The 24551-nt window shown below is 57.0% G+C and overlaps 1 protein-coding gene across 1 annotated transcript; it reads left to right on the forward strand.

Moving 5' to 3' along the window:
* Window positions 1–4832: 4832 nt before the first annotated feature.
* RPH3A (rabphilin 3A) lies at window positions 4833–23888 on the forward strand (the record flags this gene model as incomplete). The annotated part of the gene is made up of 20 exons (XM_082293263.1): window positions 4833–4909; window positions 5302–5316; window positions 6008–6142; window positions 13617–13746; window positions 13924–14010; window positions 14364–14526; window positions 14943–14969; window positions 16982–17119; window positions 17228–17335; window positions 17470–17532; window positions 17603–17821; window positions 18506–18585; window positions 19117–19191; window positions 20197–20306; window positions 20842–20968; window positions 21361–21417; window positions 21593–21744; window positions 22797–22878; window positions 23376–23472; window positions 23758–23888. 20 exons carry the CDS (start codon window positions 4833–4835, stop codon window positions 23886–23888), a joined length of 2073 nt encoding a protein of 690 aa, XP_082149389.1.
* Window positions 23889–24551: the final 663 nt, after the last annotated feature.

Consider the following 24551-nt stretch of genomic DNA (forward strand, 5'->3'; position numbering starts at 1 on the left):
GCGAGGATCCCTGCGCTGGATCCCGGCTGGGATCGAGGTGCCTCTGGCCATGCTCCCTGTCCCTGGCATCGAGGGTGCGATGCCGGCTCCCTGTGCCGGAGCCGTGCAGGGATCTTTCCGTTGCTAAGCAGCTCCTGAGGAGCGATGGCACCACCGCTGCCGTGCTCGGGGTGTGCCCAGACATCACCTGGATCTGCCCCTCCGGCAGCCCCGCGTGAGTCAGATACACCCAGCAGTGGTTTATTTATTTAAATTTTTTTTCCCCCATTGTCTTTTTCCTGTAATTAATCAAGGGGAATAAATCCTTGCGACAGCATCCTAACAGTGTTTGGTTTGGGGAGGGAGCTGCTGGAGGAAATGTCAGCGTGCTGCTTAAATAAAACTGACTGAGCTGCTGCTCAGCTGCCTTGGGATGCAGCTTTGTCTGGAGGATGGCGGGGAGCTGGGAATTCAGGGGGAGTGGAATAAAGGCAGTTCTCAGCACCTTGTGGCGATCGAAAGGCAGCAGTGGCATTCGCCAAGCCAAGAGCAATTGGTGTTCCCAAAGATTCCCAGCGGCTGTGGAGTGGGTTTAACTGGAGGGCAGTGGAGGCATCGCTTTGCCTTTCCTGTCTCTGGTGTGTCACTGTCACCTGTGGCCCGTGGCCGTCACGCTGAGCTTTAATTAACTAATTAGTGCCACGCTGACCCGGGAAGCTGCAGGGCTGCTGCTCCCTGCAAGGGCTCGGTGTGGGGCTGACGGATGTGGTGGCCCCAGGGCTGTGACTCGCTGGCTCTGGGTCTTTCCCCAAAGCTGCATTCCCAGGACCCCTCAGCCTCAGCCAAGGCTCTGACTTGGAGGATGTGGGAACCCACAGCACGTGCTGTGTCACCTGCTGCTCCCTCTGGGATTGTCCTGTCCTGCTGCTGGACGTGTCCAGGTGTCCGGCAGGAGCTCCAGCCCCAGCAGCTTCCTGCCAGCCGAGCTCTGCCTCCCTCCTTCCTGCCTTTAAAGGAAAGCCTGGGCCGTGGGCTGTTCCCCGAGCACTGTCCCTCGGGCAGCTTGCCCAGTTTTGCCCGAACTTTCTAAAACCATTCGCACGTGGGATGAGACAAATGATGGAATGCCGGGATTTGAGGGAGTTTGGGTGTGTGGGACCCTACAGGGCTGGGCTGCCCTTCTGCCCCTCCTGGTGACCTGCTGATCATCTTGCAGTGTTACACCGCTGCTCCTGCAGATATTTTGGGGATATTTTCCCCTTTTTTCCCCATCTGTGGGTAAATCCAGCAGTACCAAATCCTGCCTGGAGCCAGAGGAGAGTATGAGGACCTGCTGCTTGCCCCTACAGCTGTGAGCATGTGCCACAGGGAATGGTGTGGGGTGCACGGTAGGCAAGCTCCTTTTCCTGGGAAAGGATGAGCCTGGATGTTGGGAGATGCTCAGGGCACAGCTGGATGTGGGATGCGATGTCCGTGCCAGGTGTCTGCACAGGACTTGGAATTCCCTGTGGTTTGCAGCCCTTCCTGGGTGCCAGGCATGGAGCAGGGCAGAATCTGGTCCTGAGGGACTTGGGAGATGGCTGGAGACGTCCCCAGGAGCTGGGAGAGGTTTCCAGCCAAACTTGGTGTTTTGGGATGTGTGCCCTGAGTGGTGAGGAGACGATTCCATCCTGGCTTGTCCCAACTTTGGCATTTGCTCGTCCCACTGCTCCTCTGGGGGGGGGTCTCAGTGGGTCCTTGTCACCCCAAAATATGCCCCTGTTCTCTCTGGGGAGCCCCATCAGGCAATCCCATCCTCATCCCGTGTTGTTCCACCCCCGGCTCCAGCTGTGGAGCATAAACCCGCTCTGGTGCCAACCTGCAAAGCCCAGCATCCCGAAGGAGGATCACTTTGGATCCATTCCACTTCCAAACCTCCTGCTTGGTGATGACACCCAATAATCTCCCACCTGGCACCGGAGCAGCAGCTTGGGTTGGTTGGTTGGGGTCTGGCTGCTGCCACTGCTCCGTGCTCCAGGTGAGTGGATGATCCCCAAAACCTGCCTTTTTCCACCCAGATTAATCACATCAAGCTTTGTCAATGGAAAAATTACCTCATCATTGGCACTGGCAGGTGGTGAGAGCAGCAGACTTATTCAATATTTAAGAAAGCTGCATTGCAGAGCTCGGGAGGCTGGAGGGAGAAATAGGTTGCCTGTGTCAGTGTCTGCTGCTGGAGACAATCTCTGCAGGCATCGGCTGGCAAGTGCGGAGCTCACCAGCAAAACCTCACCCTTGCCCTGGGAGCCTGGAAAATACGGGATTTTCTCTGGTTTGGCATTTCCAGGTGGCCTGAGGGGTGTGTTAGCGCAGCCCTGTGCTGGGCTTGTGCTCGGTTGTGGGTGGCTCTGGGCCCTGCAGTGCTGGCGCTGTGGGGAGGGATGGGCTCATTCCATGGGGATCCCGCTGCCTTTCCAGCCCTCCCACGGCTGCTGGAGGGTGAGTGTGACCTGCTGGTTGTGACGCTGCACCTGCCAGATTTTGGGTGCTGGAGGTGGGCCCGTGAGCCGACAGCTCCAGGAGAGGGATCCACGGAAGGTGTTCAGTCCCGCTTTACTGAGGCACGATGGAATCCACGAGCTCCGTCACGCACAAGTAACGGAGTGGCATGATTGGAGTCATGTGGCCCTTCCTTAAGGCCAGAAATTAAGACCTCACTGCTATTCCTGGCTCTGCCCGGGACACGCCGCGTTGGCGCCGGCGGGAGCTGCCGGCATCCATCGGAAAACCTCGGGCAGCCGGCGGGATGAGACAGCTCCTCACACCCCCACTGACACCAGGGCAGCAGATCCGGGACCCTCCGGGCTCAGCCAAGCCCTGGAAGGTTTTGGCACCCTCCTAGGTTGGGATATTTGCGTTTCACTAAGGAAATGCTGCTGCATCCCATCGATGCCCGCTTGGATGGCCACATCCTTGTGCTCGGGAGCCGGGATTTGGCAGGGAGGGAAAAGCCACCTGGAGCTGTTTTTTGTGCTTTCCCGTACGTTAAAAATGCCAAAGGAAGCATTAGGGCAAGCGGGGGTAGCTGCTGGAAGTAATGCAAAGTAGATTTTCCAAATCTATTATTTATAGGCGGAGAAAGGGATTGTGTATTCCTTCAGGAGCCGGCCCCAGGCTCCGCTCCATCCGCAGCAAAGCGGAACGCTCACGGCCTCGCTGTCATTAGCAGAAAGTTCCAGCTGGGGGAAGGAGTTTTCCTTCCTGATCCCTCTTCGCAAGGAAAAACCAGGGATTTTCCCCTCTTTTCCCCAGCTGCAGTGTTTGGGGTGGACATTCCTGCTCCGTGTGACCTTGGGCAAATCCCTTATCCACCAAAAACGGGTGGTGGCATCGAGGTGCTGCCCTTGCTCCCTGTTCAACCTGCGCCCACGCCGGGACCCCCCGGCTGTGCCGGGACACTTCATTCCCAGCGGGAATTTGCTGCTGCAGTGCGGATTGTGGAGGTGGCGGGGGGGGGGGCTCAAATGAACAATTTGCTTCGTTAAGTGACCTTGTTAATCGGAGCCTTCTGGTTTGGCACAGGAACAGGCGCTGTGTGAACCAGCAGAGCACTAATTACCCACGTGCCTCGCTTCTCCTGCTTTTCCAAAAATACTTTTCCACATCCCCAAGTTTTCCATGAAGCCAAGGTGAGCCTCAAGCCTCCACTGACTCCTCAGGGAGTGAAGAGAAACTCCTGCAGTGCTGCAGAGCCTTTTCCCCCTCTTTTTTGGGGGGAAGTTGGGTGTTTTCTCCTGGCTTGGAGTTGGTGATTTTGGCCGGGCGGTTTTGCAAGCTCCCGTTTCCCATCTTTTCCGTGGTATAATCTCCCCAGTTTCTCTGCCAGACTTTTGCTGGAGCTGCTTCGTGCCCTGCAAAGGTGCATTTCCCAGTTTGGGGAGAGCTCTGGTCCTGCTGGGATGCTGGTTTTGGGACCTGGTGGGATGAGGGGAACTGGGAGGTCCCTTCCAGGCAGGGAGGAATCCAAGGCAGCATCTTCCCAGGGTAGCAGGATGGGAGGATGGATGATCCGTGGGCTGGGAGCAGCCTCGTTGTCCATGGCTGGGCTCTGCAGAGGGGTTTAGGGTTTTTTGGGAATTTTTTAGCTCTGCTGCAGGCAGATCCATCAAATCCCTGGTTTTCCCTCAGAAGACTTGATGGGATGAATGGATCCATCCAGTCCCAATCCCCCTGCAGTGAACAGGGGCAAAACCCCTCCAAAAAATGGGAACAAAGCAACAATCAGCCTGTGGATCTGACATCCACTGGTATTTTAAGGAGAAGGGTTTGAAGAACCCTGTCTGGATGAACCTTTGGAGAGGAGTGGATGGGCCCTCATGTTGGAGTCCTGGTGCTGTGTTTGCCCTCCTGGATCCGCTTCAGTAAACCACAACGGAAAAGGAGGGAATGTGGTTTGGGAAAGGACAGCGAGACGTGCTGGACTTTGGGGAAGAAGTTCCCTTGTTTGTAGCTGTTGCTCTGGAATGGATCCCCCTCTTCCCTCCTGGCTCTGAAGCCTCATAATTAATGTGAGGTTGGGGATTCATTAATTACACCCAGGCTGTGCTGCCCTCCTGGGAAGGAGGTGGCTGGAGGCTCCTGCTTCTCAACACCCAGACAGCCCCTGAAGTGACATTCCTGCTCCGAACCCTCTCAATCCCACAAACAAAGCTTTTCCTGGTGTGATTTTTAGGAATTTTTTGTTGGTTTTTTCCCTACAGCCTGGCTGGAAGCTCCACGACTCGGTTGGCATCTGGGAGCAAAGCGACTGCCGTCTCCACTGGACGGCCAGCGGGGCACTGGTGTCCCCAAACTCATGCCAGGGGTGGCCGGCGATGACCAACGCGGTGCTGGGCGGCTCCTCTGACCGGTGGATGTGCCCCAGTGACAGGACCATGTCCCTCCGAGCCAGGTGAGAGCAGGGCACAGGGACAGTCCCCAGGATGGGTGGTGACACCAGGAGTTGTTTTTGTGCTGTTGGATGGGGACCTTTTGCCGTGTTCACTCCTAAAGCCCCTGAGCGAGGGGGTGGGGACAGAGCCGGGGTGTGCAGGTGCTCAGGAGCCCTGTCCCTCTGTCCTGTCACCCTGCACGGTGACACCACATCCCCCTCTGGAGCACATCTCCAGCCTGGATGGGGGCTGGGTGTGGTGCCTGGATGTTTGGAGCTGCTCTTTGGGAGCAGTGGGAGTTCATGGGGAGGGAGCGGGAGTTGGGGACTGTCACCCTGAGGTGCCAGGCTGGGCTCTCCTCATCCCTGCTCTCACCTATTCCTTATTCCCTCTCTTTCTCTGTGCTTCCCAGCAGTGAGAAGGAGCAGTAAGTATCTCCTTTGCTTTTGTTTTTCACTTAATCCTCTTTTCCTGCTACTTTGAAGGTCTGAGAAAAGGGGAAAAAAAATGGGTTTGGATGCTCCCCCCCCCAAAAAAACCCCAAACCTTTGGGAAGTGTCACGCAGTGTTTTAATGAACTTAAGGCTCAGGGCCATGTGGAGCTGTTCAATCCAGAGGGGAAAAGAGCCAGGAAAGGTCTTTGGATGAGCAGGAAGGTGAAGAATGTTTGCCTTTTGCATCCCCGAGTGGCAGACGTTACCCTGTCACCAGGTTAGCGCTGCCTGACGCCCAGGCTGGGAGAGAGGATCGTTGGGAATGATGTTACAGGGAGAAACACTCCCATGTTTGGCAAAATGTTCCCAAAAAAAAGCCACCCACTCCTGCGCCACCGCCCCGGTCCCGCGGCTGCCAGGCAGACCTGGCGTTCCAGGGTGCCAAAGGAAAAGTGGAAATAACGGGAATATTCCTGAAAAGGAGATTTCCCTCCGTCTGAAACCAATGTTTCCATATGAAACCCCCTAGAAATGGAGAGCAGAGCTCCCAGCCGTGGTTGGGGGCTCACTGCGGGCTGGATGGGATCTGGAGGATGGAGATGTGGGGTTTGGGAAGCGGTGCCTGGGCACACCCAGGGATGGGAACGATCCATGGCTGGATCCCTGTTCCCGCTGTCCCCACAGGCTCCCAGCGGGCTGGGCAGCACAGCCCGAGCGGCAGCGCAAGGGCGAGGAGCTGACGGATGAGGAGAAGGAAATCATCAACCGGGTGATCGCCCGCGCCGAGAAGATGGAGGAGATGGAGCAGGAGCGCATCGGGTAAGGGGCGGCGCTGGCGACACCGAGGGACAGAGACGGGGACAGAGGGACCCCGAGCCCGCCGGGGCCGCGGGAGGAGGCTCTGCTTGGCTGCTTTCCTGGGCAGCAGCCTCTGCACTGCGGAGCTTCTCCTGAAAGGAGCCTGCGGGGGATCTTTGGGCCCGGGCCAGGAGGGACCTGCTGCGCGCAGGGGAGGGAGCGGCTCGGCGTGGCTCTGGCGCTCCGTGTGCCACGGGAGGCTGGAGCCAGGCGTTCTGCTCTCATCCCGGTGCGGTTTGTTTTCAGTCGAGAAGGGATCCTTAATAGCAGCTCACCGCTTGTCCAGTGCTGAGCCAGAGCACCGAGGAGTTTGGCCCTGTTCTGGGAATGCGGTTGGAGGGGGGTGATGGGTCCATCCCGGGGTTAAGCCCACCCTGGAATGAGCTGTCTGTGAGGCATCAGCTGCTGGGGGGGGGGGGGGGGCGGGTCCTGGGGTCCCCATGGCCACTGGTCCCTCACTTTTCACCAGGGGCATTCCCGGTGGGAAGTGCCCGTGCTTCCTTTCCTGCCCGGACCACGGTGCCAGGTGAAACGAGCTAATGCCGAGCTATCCCCTTGCTCTGCTGGGAATGCTTTTCCAGAGGGGATCTCCACAATCCCCTTGGGATCACGCCTGTTTTCCTGACAGTGGAGCAGTTTTTTCCCAGCTGAGTTTAAGCACCCACTGCTGCTTTTTTTTTTTCCTAGCAGGGAAAACACCCAGGCCCAGGCAGGAGCCACACTTTGGGAACTCCAAATTCCCTCTCACAGCTCAGGGACAGTTTGCTGTCCCTTCAATATCGGGGTGTGTTTGTGCAGCCACGGGCTGCTCAGGCTACAGAGAAGTGCTGGATTTATCCCCTCGTTGTTTTTAGAAATCCTCGGTTAGGAGGGGTCCGTGAACACCCTGGGAAGGTTTTGCCTTTCCAGCGGCTGTTCTCCCCGCCTGGGCTCGGCACGGGCCCCATGGATGTGTCTCCGGGCCTTGGCATCGCTTCCCAACACGCAGCGCTTCCCTCTCCCGGCTTTTTGGCAGCAGCCAGGTGAAAGCGGCTCCGAGTGGCGGTGATTCATGCCCGAGAAGTGCCTACAAACAGCTTTCCCTGGCGTTGCCCGTTTGCAGCCCGGTAAGAATTCCTTTCCAACGCGATGCTCCTTGGACGAGGCGTAAATCATCTCGGGGAGAGATTTATTCCCTGCAGCTGTTTCCCAACTGCAGCGACTCTTCCCTTTCTCCCTCTTTGCCGAGCCGGAGGAGGTTTGCTCATCCCCATTCATGAAAAGCTGGGAATTCTGGCGGATGTGCGGCCGCAGCTGATCTCCCTCCCGCGTGGAGGCGTAGCGGGAGCCGTGCCAGCCCCTTTGTGTTTGTTGGCTTGCACAACAAGAGCTGTAGGATGTTCAGCCCCGGGAATGTGGGACAGCGGCTGGATCAGCCTCGTACGGAATCATGCGTTCGGGAGCAGCTCGGACGTTATCCAGGATAGCTCCTTCTATTACAAAATAATCCGGGTTTGCCAGGCTGGCCTCTGGCAGGGAGGCGGCGGTGCTGGGTGGCCCTTGGTCGGCCGGGCTGCTTGAGGGAGCTGCTCCTGGAAAGCCGGATTTTCTGGGATTTTTCTAGTCCTGTAAAGGGAATAATAAATCCAATAAAACTTGCCATGAGGATCTCGTGGCTGCTCCATCCCTGGAAGTGTCCAAGGACAGGTTGGATAGGGCTTGGGAGCAGCCTGGGATAGTGGAAGGTGTCCCTGCCTATGGAATTAGATGAGCTTTACCGTGCTTTCCAACCCAAACCATTCCATTATTCCATGGGAACACTGCTTTTGGTTAATGTAAGGAATAGCTCACGTGGAGTGAGATTCCAAAGGGGGAATATGGGGTGAATATTCGGGGTTGTCTCAATAAGTGGAAGTGTTTGTGGGATTCATCTGAGCTTTACAGCCAGCCCTTGAGAAATCCCGAATCCCACTGTTGGGGCTAGGGATGAACCTCCTTGTGCCTCAAATCCTTCCCAATTTTTTGCCCTCCATCTCCTGTCTCCTCTGTCCCACCAGCCCCTTGTCTTGGGAACAAATCAATGCCTCTTGTTGAGCCTTTGTTTGTGGAATAGGACTTGGTGTCAAACCCAGCTCAAATTAATCCCGTGAAGGAGTATTTTTAGCTCCGAGGGCGGACGGATCCTGCGGGATACGTGAGCTGGATGCTGATGAGGGCTGGAGGACAGGGATGCTTCCTGCGTGGGGGATTTTTTTGGCTGGGCCGTTGTCTCGTGGTGCAGGGAAGGATGAGAGGAGCTGGAATCATCTTGAACATGACACAGCAGGAGCACGTTGGGCTGGAGCTGACGGGTGTCAGAGCTGCTGGATGATCAGGATCATCCTTTGGGATGAGGACAGCTGTCGGGAAGAGGGATCATCCATGCTGGCAGGGATGGATCTGTTCTTGTCCCATCTCCCTCTGTGCTCGGGGGGTCTCTGTGGTGGCTCTGTGCCGGCTCCAGTGACACTCTGGTGACAGTGATGCTATTCCAGCTGCAATCCATGGGGAGCCACTTTTCCAGCTGCCACAGGAGCACCTGCAGGCACTAATTGACTCCACTCTGCATCTCTAATTGGGGGCCATCAATAACCCAGCCAGGCTGCTCCACTGCCTAATGAGCTCCAGCACGGTCCTGGCACTGAGGGGAAGATCTGAAACCATCCCAAGGTAGAAATGGATATTTCTGGAGAGCCCGGAGCTGGCTCTCCCAGAGGGAAGGTGACAGCTGGCTCCTGGAGGTGGCCATGGCCCTCTGGTCCCCTCTCAAAGTGCGGTGGCTTGCCTGTGTCCCTGTGGGTCCCACCTTTGCTCTGAGAGGAGCAGCTTTGGAGCAGGATTGCATTTTAATTCAGCTGCTCATGGCTGGGATGACACAGGGATAATGCTGGAGCAGATGGGAGTCCCTGGGGATTCAGTCATTAACCTCGGTGGCAGGGATGCTACCTGGGGACCACAGCCTGGCATCCTCATCCCGGAGTGCAGACAGCAAAATTCAGGCTCAAGGCAAGGCAGGGAGGTTGCTGGAGACAGCTGGGAATGTGTCCTGGGATGTCTCCTGAGATCCCAGTTCCTGGAGGAGATGAGGTTCAGCTGTGACCAGGGGACAGCTTGTGCTGCTTGGGATTTTGTGGGGTTTTAGTTGGGTGTTCCCCCCCACAAAAAAAACCCTTCCTCTCATTTCCAACACTGTAAAAAGAACCACCCTGCTGTAGCACACTCAGCAAGCACCTGGCTGAGCATGGAATGGGATACCTGGAAAAACTCTGTGGGTGTCTCTCATCCATGGGTGAGGGCTCAGCCTGGAAAAACCCTGGTGGTGCTTTACCTGTAGCTCCTCGCACACTTGGAGGGGAGGGAAATTGCTTCTCCTTTCTCATCCCAGTTTTAATTATTATTCCCTTAATCTGAAGCTTGGCTGCTTCTCTTGTCCCTTTTCCACCAGGAAAATGAGCCTTAATTGAATATTCAGCCCTTTAAGGCACACGATTTCCCCAGGGAGACGAGGCTCTTGGTGACCTCCTTTGTGTTTCTCTGGAATTTTTTCGCCATGGATGTGGCGGCTGAGTCCATCCCTGCTGAGGAGCACGTGGATCAGGTCCTTCCTCATGGATCAGGTCCTTCTCCCACCCTTTTTGCTGCATTAAAAGTCCTCCCTGCCACAATTTAAAGCCCATTAAGGACATCTTGGCTGTTCATTTCTGCTGTGCTAATGAATATTTAAACACAGCAAACTCCTGCTCCGCTGTTAAGTCTCATTTCCCGGGATCATCAGCACTTCATTCCAGTCACTCTGTCCCTCTTTCCATCCCTCTGCTCCTGCTGAGACTTCCATGGGATGATTTAGGTTGCAAAAGACTGCTGAAGTCGTTGAGTCCAACCCTGAACCCAGCACTGCCAAAGCCACCAGCACTTCTGTGCCATCCAGGATTGAGGTAATCCCTCATCCCTGTGGGATCCTCATCCTGCCACAGATCACGGGAAATGTTTGGATGTGCCAGTGAGCCCTTCCCTGCCTGCTCCAGGGCTCTGGGATGGGGCAGGAGCAGCCAGGGATGTCCCTCACCACCCTGGGACCGCTCACCTTCCCCTTCCAAGCCGTGTTTCTGGGCCTGGGCTGGTTTCTACCACCAGGGCCCTGCTTCATTCCTGTTACCTCAGGTGCACGAGGAACACCTCAGATCCAGCTCTCCTATGTCTCTCCCATCAGTGACTAATCCCTGATTCCCCAGCAGGTGAGGGATGCTCTTCCCCCTGCCCGGGGCTGTCCCTGGGAGCCGGGCTGAGCCAGCTCCCTGCCACCGGCTCCAGTCATTCCACCCCGGGATTCTTTCCCCCTGTTTTAACAACAGGAAGGATATTTCCTGCTCTTTGAAGTCGGGCTTGCAGAGGCCAGAGGGATGGGCACTCGGAAGTGTGGAAAGTGGGGAGGAAGATGCTGCTGGAGGCGTGAAAGGCAGAGGGATGAGCTGGAGAGCTGGTTTTGCGCAATAAAAGTGAGAAGGAAATGATGTCTAGGGGAGAGGAAAGCTTTTGGGAAGGCAGCTCGTTCCTGGTGAGGGCTTCCCTCGGTTCTTGGTGGGAGAACAGGATGGATGTGGAGCTCTGGATTGAGCTGGAGACAAACCCAGGCTTTTCTCCTCCCAGTTATCACCTTTATCAAGAGCTTCCCAGCCCAGGGGCCTGGGCACAACCCCCCCCTTTCCCAGGGCTCTTCCTGCCAGGTTCACACCAGGACTTGAAATTGAACTTTTTCTACAGTTCTCTCCCAGCAGCGTTTGAGTCATGGCGAAAAGAAAAAAAAAAAAAAAAAAAAAAAAAAAAAAAATCCCAATTTCTCCCTCTTGGATGGATGTTTTAATTAGGGAAATGTGCTTGGCTTGTGAGTGGTGCCACAGGTGTGTCCTGGCTGCTGAGCTCTTCCAGTGGCTCAAAAACCCCACTTAAGGAGCAGCTCCCGGTAAATGAGAGCCTGGGAGAGATTTGTGCAGCTAAATAATGAATCTCTTGAAATGCAAAGGCTTTTTCCTCTTTTTTTCTTCTTTTTTTTCCCCTCCTCTGCTCCCTTTGATTGTGCCATTTGTTCCAGTTTCTATAATAAGTTTGTTTGGGCTTGCAGATTTCCAACTGGAAGCTGCTTTGCTTGGAGCTCCTGCAGCGCAGCAGGAGGAATTGCAGGGGATATACAGGGTTTGTCCATGTGCTTGGCTCCTTGGGAAAGAGAGGGGTTTTTCCCCCAAAATGTTCCCGCTGGGTGAGGTGGGGATGAGCTGTGATAAAATCCGGGTGTTGGGGGGATCGTGCATGACGTGGGATGCGGGCTGGGGTTCATTCCATTTAAATAACGCTTGGGGAACAGCCAGCATCCAGGTTTTCTTTGGGATGCTGCTGCATGGGGGTTTATGGGATGATGCAGCTCTGCTGAAGTCTCTGGAATTTCTGTGTTCGCCCCAGGCCGTGGAGCTTGGGAAGGCGCCGGGGGTGAGTGGTGGCTCCAGAGCTGGGTTATCCCCTGGGAAGGAATCACCTATGGATGTGGAGGGCAGGGATGGACAACGATGCCTCTGGAGTAAATCCCAGAATGGTTTGGGTTGGAAGGACCTCAAAGCTCCTCTTGTTCCATGGGCAGGGATGCCTTCCACCAAGGCTTGCTCCAAGCCTTATCCCACACCGGAGCAGGGAGTCAGGCTGGCAGGGAGCTCCTCCCTGAAGTGGGAAAGCACAAAATCCCCTCGCTGTGGTTTCAAGGACGGTGTTTTTCAGCACGAGGAGGAGAGCCAGGATTGCTGGATTTCGAGCCCCCCTGCTCCTGGTGCTGTTAGGAACTCGTGAACTCTCCCATCTGCTGTCTGCTGACACCAGAGCTGTGAAAACAGAGCCTTGTCCCCACTGCTGGCTCTGTCTGGCTCCGCTGCTGCCCACCCAGCCCAGCTTCCCGCTGTGGGTTCCTTAGGAAGTGTCGGGAGGCGCCTCCGCAGCGGCAGCCAGAGCCCAGCGGGATCGGCCCCTGCGTGGGGAGCAGCAGCAGATTCCCGGGTGGGTTTTGGCAGAGCTGGTGGGTTCCCGGGGCTTTGCTCGGATGATGTGTGGAATTACAGATCCCCATCCCTGAGCATGGCCGGGCTTGGTGGCTCTGAGATGCTCCTGTTGACTGCAGCGAGGCCTTTATGGGCAGTGATGGGCTGCACGTCCTAAAATGCTTTATTTTGGGAAGAAATTCCGCCCTGGGAGGATGGGGAGGCCCTGGCATAGGCTGCCCATCCCTGGAAGTGTCCAAGGCCAGGCTGGAGCAAGCTGGCCTTGTGAGAGGCGTCCCTGCCCATGGCAGGGATGGAATGGGATGATTTTCAGGTCCCTCCCAACCCAAACCATTCCATGCTCAGATTGTCTCCCCTCCTCGTGCTGCTGTTCCTTTTTCCGACTTTTCCCCACGGATCCCGTGGAACGCTGGCCATCCAACACCAACCCCAGAGGCACTCTGCGTGCAGGGAACTTGGGGATGGTTTATGAGCATTTCAGAGGCACTGGCAGCCGAGTCACCACAAATCTGATGCTGTCACCCGATGTGGGAAAACGTCTTTGCAACACTGAGTGGTTTTTTCCCGCCACGCTCCGTCGGATTTGGGTCAGGCTGCCACGGGAGGCTGCTCTCTCCGGTGGGCTTGGGTCTCCTCCTCCATTTCTCCATTCCTTCCTCACTGAATGGCATCAATAATGCAGCCTTTTTTCTCCTGCTGTGCTATTTTTAGGGCCAGGATTCTGGGTTAGCTGAGCGCACGATGCCACCGCCAGCTCCCGGCTGCTCAGCAGGCAGCTCGTTCCTGCTTTCCAAACTCCTGCAGCCAATGCTGGCTTTCCAAAACTCCCTGAACTGGTTTTGGGTTTGTTTTTGTTTTTTTTTTTTTTTTTTTTACCTTTTCAGGAACCAGGTGTGTTTTTACAGCCTGCTCTCCAGTGGGATTTCATGTCGCTCCAAGAATTCCCATCGAATATACGCAATATTTTCCCCCAAATAATAAGAAAATCAGTGAATTAATTAAGTCCTCACCAGAGCCCTGCCAGGATCTCCTCGTGCAGCTCTTCATGGGCAGCTGCTGGGGCTGGGTGGAAAGGTTTCCACCTAGGGACAAACTGCTCCGTGCAAAGGTGCTGCCTTGGATGGATTTTCCCCGTCCGTGGAGCTGGGGCCGGCGTCGGCTCTGTGGCAGCAGCCCTGGAAGTCAGTATTGTGCCACAGAAACCTGTCAGAGTCCTACTTCCCGCTGGGACGGGGTTTTGTCCCAGAGCTGGGAAGGGAGAGGAAAAGGAACAGCGGGACCAAAGGCAGCCCCCGGGCAGCAGGACCCTGCCCCGGTATCCTGCGCCCTTCCTGGCATTCCCTGCGCCTTTCCTGACATGCCCTGTGCCCTCTTCCCAGGCGCCTGATGACCCGGCTGGAGGACATGCGCCGCAGCGTGCTGGGGGACGGGGTGAACCGCTGCATCCTCTGCGGGGAGCAGCTGGGGACGAGGGGCTCCGCCTGTGTCGTCTGCGAGGACTGCAAGAAGGTGAGACCCCCCCCCACCCCCCGGACCCACAGACCACCCCCAACCCGGCGGCACCGCGGATTTTGGATGCCCATTTCCATAGCCCGGCATCCCCGGAGTCACTCGTTGCCCAGCGCCGCTGGCGGTGGGGACATTTTGGTGGCCCCGGTGTCACCCAGCTCTTTGTTCTCCCCGCAGAACGTGTGCACCAAGTGCGGGGTGCAGACCACCAACAACCGGCCCCAGGCCATCTGGCTCTGCAAGATCTGCAGCGAGCAGCGGGAGGTGCGTGTGGCCCCGCTGTCCCCCTGTCCCCTCTGTCCCCACCCCTCCGAGACGGGACCGACTCAACCTCCCAGGGGCCTCCAGCACCGCCCAGCCGCTGTTTGAGCGTGGTTCTTTCCAGGATGGTTTTGTTTTCTACACAAAATGACATTTTTATTTCACGAAAAAAAGGTTTGGGGTCCAAGGGGCTGTTGTGGGCAGAGATTGGCTCCCTGCAGTGCGAGCCAGGGAGTTAATTGATCAATTAATTCGCAGGGTGGGGATGTGGGGTTGCACATCCTCCTACCTGCTGGAGGAAGACCGCGGTGGCACAGGGGGATGAAGCCCTGAGAACCCCGTCCCTGTTCGCGCAGGTGTGGAAACGCTCCGGTGCCTGGTTCTTCAAGGGTTTGCCCAAGCAGATGCTGCCGCAGCCGATGCCCATCAGCAAGAAGGGACCCCAAACCCCGAGTGAGCCCCGCCCGGCCGAGCCGCCCGCTCCGGACCCCAAACTCCCCTCCCGGGCACCCACCCGAGGTAGGTGACAGCAGGTGCTGACCCCCCCCAGCACTGCCAGCGAGGCTGTGGGGCTCCTCCCCATCCTCGGCAAGGGAAAACTATGGGGAAAAAAGCATCCAGAGCAGTGGTGTGGCTGTTGCCTGTGTCCTAAAGGGGGTAGAAATGGAGCCTGGAGAGGTTTATCCAGGATTGCCAAGTGGGGATGGGATGGGGTTGCAGGACATCCGCGAGCAAAGCAGCCCCGGGTGGGGGTCAGGGCGCCCGGCTGGGAGTTTGGGCAGTGCCTGGGTAGGGATGCGGTGATGGAGAAGCCTTGAAAAAAACAGGGATAAAAAGGGAAATCCGGGGAAAGAGTTGGCAGCGTGTCCCGGGATGGGGTTGGGGGGTGCGTGGGCTGCGGCTTCACCGCCTCTCGCTCTGTTTGTGCCCCCAAGGCCAGGCGGATGCCGAGGACACCGAGGGTAAGCATCGGCCTTTGTCCCCTCCCTGCGCCGCCTCTGCCGAGCCCCTTCCCTGCCTCCTCCTCTTCCCACGGCGTTTTCCCGCACAGTTTTCCCCGGGATACTGCAGCAGGACTTCTCCTCGCTGCTGCCGCCCACCCTGCGGGGGGGGGGCCCGGGTTATTCCAGGGCTTCCCCACCTCCTGCACATGCTGGGGCTGAGCCGCTGCCGTTCCAGAGCCGCCTCCGTGGGTGGTGGGTCCTGCTGGGAGGGGCAGGTGGGGTTTTTTTCCCCCCTGGTTATTTGCTGGCAATCCTTGGAAAAGCTGCCGGGGAAAGTTCAGGAGGCTTGTGGGGGTTCGTGCCTGTCTGTGGGGGATGGAGCAGCCGAGCCTTGTGCTGTGCACGGGAGGCAGAGCGGGGCGAGGAGGCAGTGGTGGCTTGCTCTGGTTATTCCTTGCACCCTCCAGCACTTCCAATCGTGGAATCATTCCCTTTGGAAAAGCCCTCAAAGCCCATCGAGTTCAACCTTTCCTCCAGCACTGCCAAGGCCACCACTGACCCATGTCCCCAAGGGCCACATCCACACGGCTGTTAAATCCCCACAGGGATGGGGACTCCTGGGCAGCCTGTGCCAGGGCTGGACAACCCTTCCAGTGAAGAAATTCTTCCCTCATATCCAATCCAAACCTCCCCAGGCATAACTTGAGGCCATTTCCTCTTGTCCTGTGGCTTCTTCCCTGGGAGAAGAGCCCAACCCCCACGTGGCTCCTGTCGGGGAGTTGTGGAGAGTGACAGGGTCTCCCTGGGAGTTCATTTTGAGTAAAGCCCCCATTTTCACACTTCCACATTGGATTCCAAGGGGATGAGGATCCCTGACCCCCCTCCAACACCGTCTGCTCCTCATTTGGGTGATCATTAAGTTGGGAGCAGCACAGTGGCTCCAAACTCTCCTCTTCCTTGGCTCCATGGAAGAGGCAACGAGGGGGCTGAGGGGACAGTTCCCCTCTGGAATGGTCCCCTCCATCCCCCCCCTTCCTTCAGCTCAGCTTCTGCTGCTCCCAGCTGCTGATCTCCCTCTTCCCATGCAGCAGCAGTTGGGGAAAGCACTTAATTACAGCAATTTAATCACGCCCGTGGCTGGTGCCGTTAAACCTCCCAACCTCACAGGCAGCTTTTATTAATCCGACGGCTCCCGGAGTCAGGAAGGCTTTGCCAGCTCCGCACATCGCTCCCGGTGCTCAGCATGCTCCTGCCGTGCCCATGATTTTCCTACAGATCCCTTGGAAAATTATTTATTGCACTGCTCTTTCTGCACCACGGGGCTCCTGCTCCTGGATGCTCGTTTCGCTCCCTCCCTGCTCTTCAGCATTCCCGGTGTTTTTCCCTCTCTCCCTCCTCCTTTCCCCCCACAATCTGTTGCGTTGCGCTTTGTCCTCGCGCCCGGTGACCCTGAGAGCCCAGCCAAGGAGAAACAGCCCATTTATGTGACGGCAAAGATTTATCCCTGGCGTCTCCAGCAGCAGCCAGGTGAGCGCCGAGACCTTTTCCGTCACGTCCGTGGGGTTGCAATTCATCACCCTGGAGCGCCGGGCTGGGATTGATCCGCTGGGATGGTGGCTGCTGGGTGATGGAAGGGAGAGGCAGAGGCAGCTGCCACGGCTGTCTCCTTAATAAATGGGAGATGATCAGCAGGAGGAAAATATGCCCCCCCCCCCAATCCCAGGAATGCGGAGTTGTGATGCCATCAGAGGTTTGCTGGGTGCTGAGGACCAGCTGGTGGATACCTCTGGCCTTGTTTTCCCGTGGCACTCTGGTGTCCCCACGGTTCGGCGTGTCCTTGGCGATTTCCCGAGCGCTGCGTGCAGCTTTGGTGGCGCAGAGCCCTCCTGCTGCAGTGCCCAGGGCTCGGGAGGTGCTGCTGCAGTGGCCGTGCCCGCTGTCCCCCTGCTGCTGGCATCCAGGCTGGGCAGCGCCCAGGGATGGCCGCTCGCTTGTCCAGCCTCACCGCTCCTTTACCCCTCTCCCTGCAGGCACCGACGCCGCAGCAGCCGCCCGGGGGAGCCGCAGGGCGGCCGAGGGCCGGCCGGGTCCGTGTGGCAGCGAGGACACCGGTGGGGACAGCGGCAGCCGGGACTACGCTGCCGAGAGCGGGGTCAGCAGGAGCCCCGGTGAGAGCGGTGCTCCCGCATCCCTGCGCTCCTGGAAGGAGAGATGGGGGGCACAAAGCCGGGAGCCGTCTGCCGGTGGTCTCTGCTGATTGTCCCCTGTCCTCGCAGGTGTGAAGAGAACCAACTCCGTGCAAAGCCAGCGGCCACCGCCGCCGGCCACCGCCGGTCCCGCTGCCGCATCTGCCGCTGGCTCCGGTCCGGCAGCAGCTCCCGCAGGTAGGATGCGATGGGAATGCGGCCAAGGCGTTCGGTCCCTGGGGACACCCCAGGGTGGGGCAGGGACCCTCCGGCTTGGCGCGGTGGGAGAGGGAAGGAGGGAATGTCCCAGGTGATGCCACTTCTGTCCCCAGCGCCGGCGGCAGCAGCAGCAAGGCCGGGTCCCGGGGGTCCCGCCCGCTTCCCGGAGAGACGAGGTAACCCCGGGCTGGCTGCGGGGGGCTGGGGGGCAGAGCGGGCCGGGGGCTAACGGGGTCCCTCCTGCAGCGAGCCCCCCGCTGGGACCCCCGGAGCCGGCCCGAGCCGCCAGGGAGGAGCGGGGAGGGGGCTTTGCCGCGGCCCCCGGCAGGGAGGACAGGCCAGCCTGGCAGCCCCCTGGTGCCACACAGCCCCCGGCCGCCCCGCCGGCATCCGCGGCCCCGCAGCGGCAGCAGCCCCGCGAGGAGGAGGAGGAGGATGCCAACAGCTACGACTCGGATGAAGGCAGTATGTACCCAGGGAGGGAGCTGTTTCTTTGGGAAGTGTGGGATTTGGAGGAGGTTGCTGGGCGGGCGTGACTCGCATTGGAAGGCGGTGGGTGTCCAGCACCGAAAGTCCTTGGGAATGCTGCTTCCCTGCGGGGCTGGGAGCTGGGGTGGGGATTTGAGGGGGGAGGATGTGTGGTAGAACATCCTGGGTGGGGAGGGCTGCTTGGGGCCGGGAATAGGTGCTTGGATAGGAGCAGCTGATGCCCTCTGTGCCTGCTCTTCATCCCTGGGATGAAGGAAGGCAAGCCTGAGCTGGTTTCCAACAAGCCAAAACAGGGGCCAGCTGCTGAGCCCCAGCTTTGGAGGAGGTGTTGTTCCCGAGCTGGAGCCTCTTCTCAGGGTGCTCCAGGGTGGAATTCCTGGGGTCACTCCTCCTTTACCTGGTGAATGTTGGAGTCAGCTCCAAAGCTGCAGGCTGCCCTCCTGGGACGGTCCCTGCTCTGCAGAGCTGTGTCCAGAGCTCCCAAATCCGCCTGGATTTGTGGCGGTTTGGCCGCTGCCAGCACGGTCTCACTGCATTAAACAGCTTTTACATTTGACCCGCAAATCTTTCTAATTATTACTAATCGGAGATGATTAAACACAGTTATTGGCTGGGGTTTTAACGAGGTCCTGTTTCCTCCTCCTCCTCCCTCGCTGTCAGCCACGCTGGGAGCTCTGGAGTTCAGCCTGCTCTACGACCAGGAGAACAGCTCCCTGCACTGCACCCTCATCAAGGCCAAGGCAAGTGCTCCTCTTTTTTCCCATCTTTCCCCTCATTTAAATCCATCTAGCTCCCAGTTTCTCTGCTACAGTGGGATAGAAGCTGTGTGGCTGCTCCCTTGGGAGACCCCAGGTACTGCTGCTCCTGGCTGGGGAGGGTTGGGGGGCTTTTTCCTTGAGAGATCTGTGGCAGTGCTGATGCCCTGGAACAGTCCTCCCAGAGAAGCTGTGGCTGCCCCATCCCTGGGAGTGTCCAAGGCCAGGTTGGACAGGGCTTGGAGCAACCTGGGATAGTGAAAGGTGTCCCTGCCCATGGCAGTGGGTGGAACTCAGTGATATTTGAGGTCTCTTCCAACCCAAACCATTCTGCGGTCCTACAACTCTGATTTTTCCAGGGGTGGGTTGGATATTTCAGCACATCCTGGCACCCACGGCCACTCAGGGCAGAGGCTCTTGGGTCACTGACCACATTTTCTCTTTGTTGAGTTTTTCATGGGCAGCTTTGTCTCCTGGCTTTGCTGAAGGAGGATTCACATCCTGTGTTTCCTTTAGGGCTTAAAACCGATGGATTCCAATGGCCTGGCTGATCCCTACGTGAAGCTGCACCTCCTGCCCGGAGCCAGCAAGGTGAGGCATTGCCATGTTCGGTGCATTTTGGGATCGGGATGGAGCAGAGGTTCCTCAAATCCCCCTCAGGTCCCTCCCTCGGATCAGATTTTCCCTGTTGATTTCTACGCTCGTTGCTGTTTCCCCCGGGCGTTTCTCCAAACAGGGAGGGTGCTCCCAGATGTTCTCCCAGACCTGAGGAACAGCTCATCCCGCAGGCAGGAATCTGCTCAGGGATGGAGGGAAGCTCCAGAGGAGCATCACAAAACATCTGCCCTGAAATCTAATTATGGCCAGGGCTGGAATTATCCACTTGCTTGGAAGATGCAGCACGTTCTTGTTGGAGCTGTGGGGAGAGAATGATGGCTCCATCATGGAAATTCCTGGGAGTCTCCCTGCCCAGCCCAGCTGAGCTGGTCTTGGTGGGCAAAGCTTGAGGAAGGAATGACCACCAGCGGTGCTGGCGCTTTGCTCAGGGGCTGCAGCAGAGTTTTGCTTGGAGGAACCAGGAGTAAAAGCAGGGGAAAACTGATGATAAAATCATTGGGTTGATTTTACAGCTTTGCTTTATGCACGGGGGATTCCTGCTCTTGTTGGGAGGAAATCCAGGAGTGATGTTGGGAATTGCTTTGATTTCTCTTGCTCTCATTTGCTGATACTTTTTTTAATTTTTTTTTTTTTTAATATTTTGAACTCACGCTTGTGAAAGACACACGAGCAAGTGACAGCCCCTTGATTCCCCACTGCCACCTCCTTTAGACCATGACAGCTGTGACCTGAGCCCCCACAGCCCGTCCTGGGTACCTTTTTCCCCCTCTCCTTGAGGGAGAGACAAAATCCAGGCTCTCCCAACCACCACGCATCACCAAGCCCCAGGTGCTTGTGCCAAGCTCCACTTTGATGCTCCCCTGGGGTGGCTGGCTCACCATCACCCAGATGTGATGGGGCATCCCTGGCAGGAGCTGGGATTTGGGCAGGGCGGGATTCCGGGGTGTAATTGCTCTGTGTTTTTTGGGATGTCCGCAGTCGAATAAGCTGAGGACGAAGACGCTGCGCAACACCCGGAACCCCGTGTGGAACGAGACCCTGGTGTACCACGGTATCACCGATGAGGACATGCAGAGGAAAACCCTCAGGCGAGCACGGCAGGAGCCTGGGGATCCCATGGGATGGGGCTGTGGATGTCCTCACTCGGAGTATCACGCCCAGCCTTCCCCAGGAGTGCAGGGGGCGCTGGGAAATGCAGTTTTGGGTTAAAATCAACATGAATTTGCTCGTTTGGATGGTTCTTCTAAGAGAGGAAAAGCGGCGTTTTGACCTTGTCATTTAGTAGTGAATTGTTGATATTGCTGTAATTTTTATCATCACAGAGGTGTGTGGTTTTTGTATCTCCAATGATTTGGCAGTATCCCAGAAAAAAGAAGCCTATTTAAATATCTGTCGAAATCTGTGGCTCTTTCCCCACTCAGGAAACTTCCACCTTTTGATTTCTTACAAAGCATGTCTTAAAAATGTTGCTTTTTTTTTATTTTTTGGGGCAAACTAGAAATTTGGGGGTTGATTGCTTTTGGTCAGAGGAGATCCAGATCAAGGGTGGGCTGGGGGGGTTTGGCTCTGGAGTTGGGCACTGCTGCAGCCTGGTTGACATTCCCGTTTCCCTCTTCCCTCCAGGATCTCCGTGTGTGACGAGGACAAATTCGGCCACAACGAGTTCATCGGAGAAACCAGAGTTGCCTTGAAAAAACTCAAAGCCAACCAGAAAAAGAACTTTAACATCTGCCTGGAGAGAGTAATACCAGTGAGCGTCCATGAAAATTCCTTCCGTTCCCGTTGGGAATGCAAACAAATGGCTCCTGAGGGGCGCAGGGATGGGCTGTGGGCGCTGGAGGTGCCCAAATTCCCTGGCACCTTTAGAAGTTGGATTCCCACCCATGCCTGATGTGATCCATCAAGGCCAGGAGATAAGAGCATGGTGGGAATCCATGGGAAGTGATTGCTGATGGCTGTCACTGTGGAGGAAGGGACAGGTTGCTCTGTCCCCTGTTGAATCTGCTGGGGTGGAGCAGATGGACATTCCTGAGGCCCTTCCACTCCAGTGCTGGAGCTGGGCTGCATTCCCAGGGTTTTTTGTGGTGGGATGGTGCCTCTCCCGGTCACTCATGGCAATCCCTTTGTCCTTTCCCATCCCAGACGAAGCGCACCGGCACAACGGGCGCATCCCGCGGCATGGCCCTGTACGAAGAGGAGGTGAGTCCTTGGAGCATCCAAACTCCATCCATGTCCCACCCACCATCCCTTGTGTAAACCCCATTATCCCCCCCCCCCTTCACGGAGATCCGACATTCCCTGATATCCTCATCATCCCTCCTGCTCCGCCGCCGAGTTTTCCTGGCTCGGCTCCTCCAGGCCCTCCCTCCCGCAGGTGGATCGCGGTGGGGACGTGGAGGAGCGCGGGAAGATCCTGGTGTCCCTCATGTACAGCACCCAGCAGGGCGGGCTCATCGTGGGCATCGTGCGCTGCGTGCACCTGGCGGCCATGGACGCCAACGGATACTCGGATCCCTTCGTGAAGCTGTGAGTGAGCCGGGAACGGCTCCGGGCTGGAGCACGCGGCCATGGAGCCACCTGCTGTCCTTTGGAGCTTTTCCAAAGGCTCTGGAGCCCTGGGGCAGCAGGAGCTGTCCAGCAGCAGCGGTGGTGTCCCCGTTGTGGGTGATGTTTGGGGATGCTGACCCAACCCTTGTGGAGCTCCCCAAATTCCCAAATCTCATGGTGACCTCGTGGAGAATCCCAGAATTGTTAAAGGTTGGGAAGGACTTCGAGATCATGGAGTCCCACCTTTGATCCCTGCATGTCTGCAAACAAAGGACGTGTGAGGGATGTGGGGATGGGTTTGGGGCTGCAATCCAAGGTGGAGGTGCCTGACTTCCCTGGTATCCATAGGGGAGTATCCATAGGGATTCCCACCCGTGGCTGGGCTGATGTGACTCGTCAGGAGCGTGGTGGGAATCCAGGGACAGTGGAAGCTGGAGGACAGGGGGTTCTTCTCTCCACCTCTGACCCGAGGTGGCTCCATGTCCCTCTGTGCCCCACTTGCTGCCCCAGAAACCCACGTAGCTCCTGGGAATGTGTGGGAATAAGGTTTTTATTCCACCCTCATGAGCTGCACCACGGAGAGGTCCCTGCGGCCATTCCTGGTGGGGCTTTTTTCCTGTTTTTATTCTTTGTATTCACAAAAAAACCTCTGCTCTCCCTAAAACTCACTCAGTAGCTCTCGCATTGAACATATTCTGTTCATCGATTTGTAGCTCAGTGGGACTGAGCAGTTTCCCTTCCCAGTCTCTCTTTATTTGTTGGATTCTCCATTTCCACAAACAGAAGATGGTGGCTTTCCATTTTTAATTTAGCTTCCAGCAGAGATCTGATTAATCCCAGCTCTAAATTGAGTTCTGGAGCTGCAGCCAGGCTCCACAGCCCCAGCCCCACACTTTTCCCACATCCTCTGGGAGGTGGGAAGGGAGACTGGCCCTAAATAAATCTCTTCCAGCTCAGAAACTCACTTTTAAAGCTTACAAACTCCCACTGTTCTTGCACTTGGATTTGGAGCTGTTTTCTGTTGCCCCCAGTTGGCTGAAACCTGACATGGGGAAAAAGGCCAAGCACAAGACGCAGATTAAGAAGAAAACGTTGAATCCTGAATTTAACGAGGTAGGCATGGATATTTCTTATATTATTAAATCAATTTACTCATCACTGTGCTGAGTGGAGGAGGTGGAGGACTCTTTGCTCAAGCTCCTTTCCCTCTCCTGTACCCGGGAATATTTTGGGCACGGCTTTGCCATGGCAGCACCGCACACCCTGAAAGCTCCCTGCTGCCGGCTCCGTGTCATCCCAGCTGGGGATGTGGGTGGGATGAGCATTCCTGGGGGTGGGAATTGGAAGTTCTCAGCTGGTGCTGCTTCGGTGGGACACCTGGAAAGGGCTCACGTAGGTGCAAGGGGTGAGCTCAGCTCCTGGGTGCTGTGATCCTGGGAAAAGAGGCGCTGCAGGGAAGGAGTGTTTTCCCTTCATTAATTATATTTTAACCATCCTCTCCTTGGATTTTTGAATCCAGACTGAACAGGGATCACGTCCAACCCTGTAACTGCAGCTTTTGGGATATGTTTTCCTTTCGGGGCGTGACGTGGGTGTTCCCATTTCTGCAGGAGTTCTTCTACGACATCAAACACAGCGACCTGGCCAAGAAGTCCCTGGACATTTCCGTCTGGGATTATGACATCGGAAAATCCAATGACTACATTGGTGAGCTGGAACGCTCTGCCCTGTGGGGCAGGGGTTTGGTGCCTGGTGTGGGGTTTGCTGGATGGGATTGGGGGTGGGGGTCACCTGCCCGGGTGGGGTGATGGAATCTGGTGGGTGCAGACCCCACACTGCCCCACCTCCAGCATCTTGGGAGATCATCTGGGCAGGAAGAGCATCTCCAGGTGTTTCCATGTGATTTTTGGATCCAGGAGAGTGTGAGGTGGATTTCCTGGAACATCAACATCACCTCTGGGTACAAAGTCTGCTCTTCTCCCCTTTTCCCAGGCGGGTGCCAGCTGGGAATCACGGCCAAGGGCGAGCGCTTGAAACACTGGTACGAGTGCCTGAAGAACAAGGACAAGAAGATCGAGCGCTGGCACACCCTGCAGAACGAGAACCACGTTGCCAGTGATTAAAGGGAGCCTCTGCCCGGCCCTCCCCACCCTGTGCCACGCCCCTGTAGGTCCCTGATGTCCCCGATGTCCCCGGTGTCCGTCTTCCAGCGCAGCCACGCCTTGCTACAGCCTCCGGTCCCAGGGTCCTCTGCCTCCCCCAAGCCCTCCCCATCCTGAAGACTCCCCCAGATCTTTTCTATTCTCCTTTATTTATTTTCAGCTGGGGGCAGGAGGCCGTCGAGTTCCCCTGGTGTGTGATTTTGGCAAGCAATAGCTCCCTCCTGACTGTTCCCCTCCCTCTCCCCGGTCCCCGTGGCAGCGTTCCCGTTGCGTGTCTGACGCTCCGTGTCCCTCCAGCCTCTGCTCTCCGCGGCTCCGGCGTCTCCCGGCAGGAGATCGGAGTGCTGAGGTTGGGAGCATCAGCCTGTCCTGCTTGTGTGATCTCAATACCTCAGTTGCAATAATGAAAAAAGCTCCTCGGCTTTGGTGTGGGTGTCACCGTCGCCTGGTGTCCGTGTCGTCGTGGTTAGGCCAAATCCGGTGTCACCGGTGCCATCCTGCGAGTCCTGCTTGAGCTTCACCTCTGGTTTGGCCCTCCCGAGCACTGTTGTGGCACATCCCTTGCTGAGAAGATCCATCACCAACACAGTAACAGCGGCAAGGAGGGTTTAGGGAGCTCTGTGC

Source organism: Coloeus monedula, assembly GCF_965178545.1.
Source record: "Coloeus monedula genome assembly, chromosome: 18".
Classification (NCBI taxonomy): Eukaryota; Metazoa; Chordata; class Aves; order Passeriformes; family Corvidae; genus Coloeus; species Coloeus monedula.